This window comes from Clarias gariepinus, chromosome 10 (assembly GCF_024256425.1).
Source record: "Clarias gariepinus isolate MV-2021 ecotype Netherlands chromosome 10, CGAR_prim_01v2, whole genome shotgun sequence".
Lineage (NCBI taxonomy): Eukaryota > Metazoa > Chordata > Actinopteri > Siluriformes > Clariidae > Clarias > Clarias gariepinus.
Genome location: NC_071109.1, coordinates 1,164,742 through 1,172,500, shown reverse-complemented (window position 1 = coordinate 1,172,500; position 7,759 = coordinate 1,164,742). Strand labels below are relative to the sequence as shown.

General features: G+C 41.1%; 1 protein-coding gene across 1 annotated transcript in view; it reads left to right on the top strand.

The window, feature by feature from the left end:
• si:dkey-237h12.3 (teneurin-3) overlaps positions 1-7,759 on the top strand; it is a 65,861-nt gene that overhangs the window by 11,515 nt on the left and 46,587 nt on the right. The window contains exons 5-7 of the mRNA XM_053506115.1: positions 411-603; positions 4,076-4,177; positions 5,626-5,820. Coding sequence (XP_053362090.1) covers positions 411-603; positions 4,076-4,177; positions 5,626-5,820 — 490 coding nt within the window. The remainder of the gene's footprint in view (positions 1-410; positions 604-4,075; positions 4,178-5,625; positions 5,821-7,759) is intronic.

The window sequence follows — 7,759 nt, the reverse complement described above, 5'->3', positions numbered from 1 at the left end:
GACTGGCAGCTAAAATGCTCCCATTTGGAGCGATCAGTAATTTGGCGCTGACGTAGCGCGGAGCGCTGACTCGCTTGGCAGCTCTGTAAATGCAATTCCACTTTCCTGAAATTATTTAGTAGAACTACATCAAATCCAACAAATCCATCACGCTGAACGACTTGCCACAAAAGGAAAACATCTAATTCATCTAATTCAGTCTAATGATTGCAATCACACACACACACACACACACACATGACTAGCTGTGCCATCACATTACACTTTTCTAAAACACGTTTGATCAGACTGGACACTTTGAGCTTTAAATGGAATTTAAATGTTTGTTTAGTTTTTGAGACTTGGTTTCTTCCTAGTTTTGTGTGTTAACTAGGGCTTCCAGCATGCCTTGTGTTCTCTGTGTGTTTCAGTATGACTTTGTGGAGCTGCTCGATGGCAGTCGCCTGATTTCCAGGGATGCGGAGGTCAGGGACGGTGTGGAGAATCTGATCAGCGTTCACTGTGCTGAATTTATTCAGTATCTTCAGACTGGAGTTTGGCATCTTGCATTTTATAACGATGGACTGAACCTGGAACCTGTTTCGTACAACACTACAGTTCTGGGTGAGTATGGATAAGATGTAGCTGTGATCTGGTAGCTTACACAACGTCACAACATTTATTTTTATCCAGAGTTACATTAATTTCTGTCCAAGATCTTGTGAGGATGATGGGAGGATCAGACCACCAAAGATCCTTAATGGTGTTAAGGTCTGGACTCTGTGGTGGCCAGTCTGTGTGTGGAAATGATTCTTCACGCTCCCAGAACACCTGATGAATCCTGTAAATTGTCATCTTGGAATCAGGAAAGACCTGGTGGTTCAGTACATTCAGGTGGTCAGCTGACTTCATTTTATTGCCCCTATAACGTTACTGAGTCTAGACCTGAGTAACTGATCAACCCCAGATCATAACACTGTCTCCAGAGGTTTGTACAGTGGACACTATGCATGATGGGAGCATACATCGACATTATTGAAACTCTGGATTGAAATAAATGTTGTGACGTTGCATAAGCTTATAGAAATTATGCTACAGCTGTAATTAAAGCAAAATGTGGTCCAATAAAATATTAAAGGGCATATGTGTACAGTTTATGTATCTACATCCATCCATCCGTCTTTAACCCGTCTTTAAAAGACCGCTGCTTTACCGCCCCCGCTGCTCCAATTTTTCATCCAACCTCACGCTCCAATATCCCATCACTCTTAAACAAGACCCTAAGATACTTAAATTCCTTTACTTGGGGTAATGACTAACTCCCTACACGGAGTAGACAATCATGGCCACAGATTTTGAGGTGTTGTCGTTTCACATTTAGCCACAAACCGATTCAGCGAACGCTGCATTTAATGCATATTTAATGCTTTATATGTCAAGAGTAGTATTTTAAAATCAATTTGAAATTTCACAGGGAGCCAATGCAGTGTAGATAAGATAGGGGTGATGTGCTCATATCTTCTGGTTCTAGTGAGGACTCTCGCTGCTGCATTTTGGACTAGCTGAAGCTTATTTATGCACCTAGCTGAACAACCAGACAGTAAGGCATTACAATAGTCCAACCTAGAGGTGATAAAAGCATGAACTAGTTTTTCTGCATCGTTTAGCAACAATATATTTCTTATCTTGGCAATATTTCTGAGATGAAAGAATGCTATCCTGGTAATATTATCTACATGTGCTTCAAATGAAAGCTGGAATCTATAATCACACCGAGGTCTTTTACTGTTGCACTTGATGGAACAGAAAGGCCATCTAAAGTTACAGAGTGATCTAGAATCTTACTTTTAGCTGAATGTGGTTCAATGACTAGAACTTCTCAGGATTTAGCAGAAGGAAGTTAATTAGCATCCAATTTCTTGCACACATTGCTCAATTTTAGTGAGCTGTTTTTTCTCATCAGGTTTTGCTGAGACATATAACTGTGTGTCATCAGCATAACAATGAAAACTAATACCATGTTTACAAATTATGTTGCTCAAAGGAAGCATGTAAAGGGAAAAAAGCAGTGGGCCTAAAACTATACCCTGTGGGACACCAAACTCAACTAGAGAACATGCAGAATAATTACCATTTAAGTCTACAAACTGATAACAATTTGTCTAATAGGATCTGAGCCAGGAGAGGGCTGTACACTTAATTCCTACTACATTTTCTAATCTGTGAAGAAGAATACAATGATTAATGGTGTAACTTGTATCATCTTACTTGAGGCCATATATCTTGGAAACTTTAAGTATAGTTCCTGCTGTGAAAACCCAGATCTGTCTCCCTTCAGCTCTTAGTTGGGTCAGGTAGCAGGGGAGGCCCTTGGACAGACCTGGTAAGCCCTAGCGGGTAGTGCGGGTGAATTTGGAATTCAGTTGGAATCTGGCAAACCATCCGGCACCTCAGAAAGGGGAAATTCTGAACCACCCAAGCTGTTTACAGCAGGTATGGGACACTGCTGACCTCAACTTGGAGGTAATCGGGCGGAGAAAGAGCGCCAGGAACATGAGAAACTCTTAAATAATCCACCATCTACTGTGAAGGCAGAGCTGGAGGATGACAGGGGGTCGACATCATGGTTGAGGTCACTGAGGTAGTCAAACAACTACCTTGACGAGTTGAATTGACAAAATTCATCCGGAAATGCTGTGCACAATTTCGACCCTCTCGTTCCACATCAGAGCTGCCATGACAACAAATGTGTTCTTTTGTTTTTGTCTAATTGTCTGTTTTATTTTAGTCTCTGTCTTCGCCTTGGTCTCAGCTTGCTCTAATCGCTCTCTGCATCTGTTTTATGATATTTTGTTGTTAGTTATTTATTTTTAGGTTCAGAGCTTTTCCTTTTTGCTCATCCTGTTTGTTTATGAGTTATTCATCCATGTTATAAATGATGATGATTACTGGACTTTTCTTAATCCTGCCTCTGAAATCCCCAAATCAAAATGATTGGCACTTTTTATTGTAATGCTTAAGGGGAAAAAACACAAGATTTGTATGTTAAACTGTTCTGAAATAATTTTCGGAAGCCCTCCTGGATCTATATTTGTATTCGATTTGTCCATGTCAGTTGAAAAAGCTCCTGATTGCTCGACAGCTTCTCCAGCTGAAGTGAAACGCTGCCACAGGGGCTCGTGATGAGGAGAATAACACACTCCGAGCTGCTGCCAATCAATACACTTGCGGGGAAACAGATGCTCCCTTTGCCTCCGGCTGTTCTGCACCTAATAATATAAACGTATCGATTTATTGAGTGATGAACAGCTGCTGGTGTTTACCAAACAGTATAGTTCCTGCTGTGAAAACCCAGATCTGTCTCCCTTCAGCTCTTAGTGGACATGAGGTTTGAAAGTCTGCAGAAAACTCCGTCCATCATCCTAACTACCTATACACGCTCCCGCTTGTCCAAAACGCCACAATACTGTTGGGTTCTGGATCGGATCATGGTTATTCAGAAAGAGTCGACTTTCCCACTTCTTCAGGATAGACGGGGTTTTATGCTTCTTCGCGGTTTACCTGGAGCTGTGATGTTCCTCTTATTTACTTAAAGAGGGAGAATAGAGAGAGACAGGTGAGGCAACGAGTGTTACTAGCTGCTATAACTTCAGTGAGAACAGGAACTCAGTCGCTCATTCAAGAAATAAAGGATGTTGCGTTCATTCTCCAGTTCATCCTCAATGTCTGAACAGTAGTCCACATTCTTCTTCTTCTTCTTCTTCTTCTTTCTTGGTTTTCCTTTAATGATGAAGCTCTTTTTTTCAGGTTTTTACTTGCCAGAATATTTTAAGACATTAACCTTACAGTATATTAAACTAAGTTAAGTAATTCACAGTTTTACATTGAAATGCTGCTGATGTTAATATTAACAACAGAGTGATGCCAGACCAAGGATGCCAAGGACACGCCGCGATTTTTGGGAAATCTGTCCCGTGTATCGAGTCGGCCAATCACGAAATACCTTACACTGGGGCATGAATGCTGGACAGGTAGCACGCTGTCACTTCACTCAGCTTATATTATTTATATATAATATATATTTATTTTTTCCCAGATTCAGTAACGCAGTGTCCACACAACTGTAACGGGAACGGGGAGTGTGTGTCCGGCGCCTGCCGCTGTTTCCCAGGGTTCCTTGGGCCGTATTGCTCTCAGGGTGAGATGATAAAATCTACAGTCAGAGTTAATTCGAAAGATTTTTTTTATTTCATTCACAAAAATCTGATTTGATTGTCAGTTTTCCAGGTTAATTTAATCACCTTTTCCTCTTTAGGCAAAAAAGTTACCAGAGTTGTGCTTATTTATTTTCAGATTTACTTATATTATATTTGAAATTATATTTTTAAGAGTTTTGGTGTTATATCAATGAAGGCACTTTTATTATTGTTCTTCTTCTTCCTCTTATTATTATTATTATTATATAATTAACCTTACGGATGAACTGAAGTCCGGGTATATTCATACAAAAAAAATCTATAAAAAGATATTTGTAATATTTAAATAATTTATATTTCATATAATTCATATTTAATAACCCTTGGGTTTTGCATATTTTTACATAATCATGATGAAATTTAACTGGATTATTTTTGTATTCTCATATGAGCGAGAAAAAAGTGATTTCTTTTATCTGAGTTTGATAGACAATGGAGGAAAAACTTTTCTCATTGGACATGCTGTTATGTGTTATGTCATGAACACTGTTATGCTGTAATGACGTTATGTTTTAATGACATAATACTGTAATGAGAGAATGCTGTAATGACATAACGGTGGAATGCAGAAGTGATGTAATGATGTAATGATGTAATGACGAAATGACATAATCAGCTGAAGGACGCGTTCACCTGCCAGCTTCATCACTCTGCAGTAAAATAAAGTTATTTGAAGCCATTTGCATAAACAGATTATCTTACTCATAAGGTGACAAAGCGAGGTCCAGGCCAAAGCAGAAACATCTACAGCCTGTCTCCGTACATTACGCGATGTCACATGGGTGATAAATACAGTAATTACCCATGTCTCAGTCCTGTCCTTTAGCCGCGGTGTACACTTCATCTGAGTATTTCATGTTTTAATCTCTCGTCTTGTTCACGTCATTGTCCTGACATTTAAACTTCTTCAGCTTCTAAACCAATCAAGCGTGCGCACACACACACACACACCATGCAGCACAGACGTTTTCACTTCGTCCGGTTCCGTCAGACTCACAGCTTTGGATTCTGATGGGTTTATGTTACTGCGCTCGTTCTAATACACTCCTGGAGTAACAGCTCTTTTACAGGAACGTGTACAGCACACACACACACACACACGCACACACACACACACACACACACACACACACGGACTTCAGCATCAAATAAAAAAGTGAGTCTGTTGAGGGAGTGAGTGTTTAGAGCAAACCTTTCACACTATTATCATTGTTATATGTAACTATAAATGAATAACATTCCAGGTGACTTGCTGTGGTGTTAGAGGAATAACACACACTGGGTTGTGCAGTTAGCGAGAAATAATCAATACAAAGTGACTTAAATTATTATTTTTGTAACTCTTACTTGTGTGTGTATGTGTGTGTGTGTGTGTGTGTGTGTTTCTCAGCTGCATGCCCTGTATTGTGCAGTGGTAATGGAGATTACAGCAGGGGGCGCTGTCACTGCTACAGTGGATGGAAGGGGACGGAGTGTGACGTCCCCGCCGCGCAGTGCATGGACGCCCAGTGTTCGGGTCACGGCGTGTGTGTGTCCGGAGTGTGTGTGTGCAACCGCGGATACAAAGGCGACAACTGCGATGTGGGTGAGTAAAAAGTTTCAAGAAACAAATAACATGATAACATGACTGTTAAGGATGGCTACGGATTTGCCTTTAAGATACCAGGTACCTCATGCCACGCCCACACCCCGTCTAAACAGCTAGCTTAGCGGACTAGCTAAGGACTGGACTAGCTATTCTCAGTTAAAATCGAAGAAATCCACGCTGTTGGGTGGATGACGTCCGCTTTGATTTCAAACTCTAAACTCGGTTGTTCGCTGTGCAGATTTTCCAATGTAGAACGATATTGTAGCTCAGAATGAAGGAGCCTCGGGAGTTTAATGGATCTATAACGTGTAAAGTGAAGTCCTGAAGTCCTGCGCCTGTGAGACACGACATTCCTCAGGATCGAACTGAAACAAAACGACTTTTATTGAGTCGCGGTCTACAGCATGAGGGACAACAAAGGAAGAGAAAAGAGCGTGTTGAGTCTCTAAGTGAGAGGTCAGAGCCGATCTCGCCGAGTCTCGGGGTGAATCACTCGCCGCACTCCCGTGACCTGACGCACACGCGTCCAAACACACACACGTCTGGCCGGAGTGAAGACGGGGTACACTTGATACACTCGACCTGATCGAGCAGAAGAGAGTAAGAACAGGGGATTATCTGCAGAGCAGGAAAAAAACTGATACGACAAGAGCACGAAGTTAAAGTGGAGCAGCAAGAAAGAGACGCCACTTTACACTCTACACCCATGCAAAAACCAACAACGTTTCAAAATCTTTCTATTCTAAACATGTACATTTGAGTTTATGGTCTTTGTTGTTACTTGAGTTGAAAGGATTTATTTCAGTGTTTAACTGAAATCAGTGTTTAATTCAATTAAACATCATTAATTGAGCTAGTTATCGTGAATGTTTACAAATATTCACTTTTCAATAAAAAAAAAATTTTTGTACTGTATATCCTTACAAACAGAATTAATTCCACAAATAAGCCAAAGCCTCAAGAAGAACCGTCTCGGGTCTTCGAACATTCAGGAGGAATGTACTGCCGAATTATAAACCTCTACAACACTGTGAGGACGGACGAAGCGTTAAAGACAAACACTCCGTACAGATATGAATTTAATTAAGAGTTAATTAAACCTCTGTACCATACTGTGTTTAGAGAATATTTCTCAAGTTGACATTTTATAAATACACACTGATGAGCTCAAACACTTAATCCACTCCCTTATGAAGTGACAAACACTGATTATCTGGTTACAGCGCCCCCTGTCAGCAGCGTGATGAATCAGGCAGCAGGTGAACAATGAAAATAAGTGAATGCTGGTTTCAGAGCGTCTCCGAACCAGCAGGTCACGTGGGATGTTCCTTGGCCTGTAGTGGTCAAAGAGTACCAAAAGTAGTCGAACCAGTGACCCGGTGACAGGGTCTTGGGTGTCCAGGGGTCACTGGTGTGGAGTTGGACACACAACCAACTAACTGTTACAGACAGAGTTACACCCCTTCGTGGACACACTGTTCCCTGATGATGGTGATAATACACCATGACACACTCTACAGGAACATGACAAGGAGTTTGAGATGTTGGTTCACCGGCTCGGAGTGTTTTAGACTCACGAGGTGACCCACGCAATATTAGTCCGGTGGTTTTAATGCTTCAACTGATCAGTGTGTGTGTATAGACAATTAGAGAGGCAAATGCCAATAAAAGTACAGTGAAACCTCGGATTATGAGTAACACAGTTTGCTAGTGTTCCGGAAGACGAGCAAAGATTATTAATAAATTTTGGCTTGAAAAACGAACAAGTCTTGGTTTACGAGTACCGAGTATCATGTACCACGCGTGCGCTTCTTGTTTTGACGCCGAGCGTCACGTGATCATAACTGAGCCAATGGTTTTTCTCTCTTTTGTGCTGCGGAATTGTGGGTAATCGTCTCCCCTGCTGGGTCTTAGTGCGAGTCACCTGATTATATTA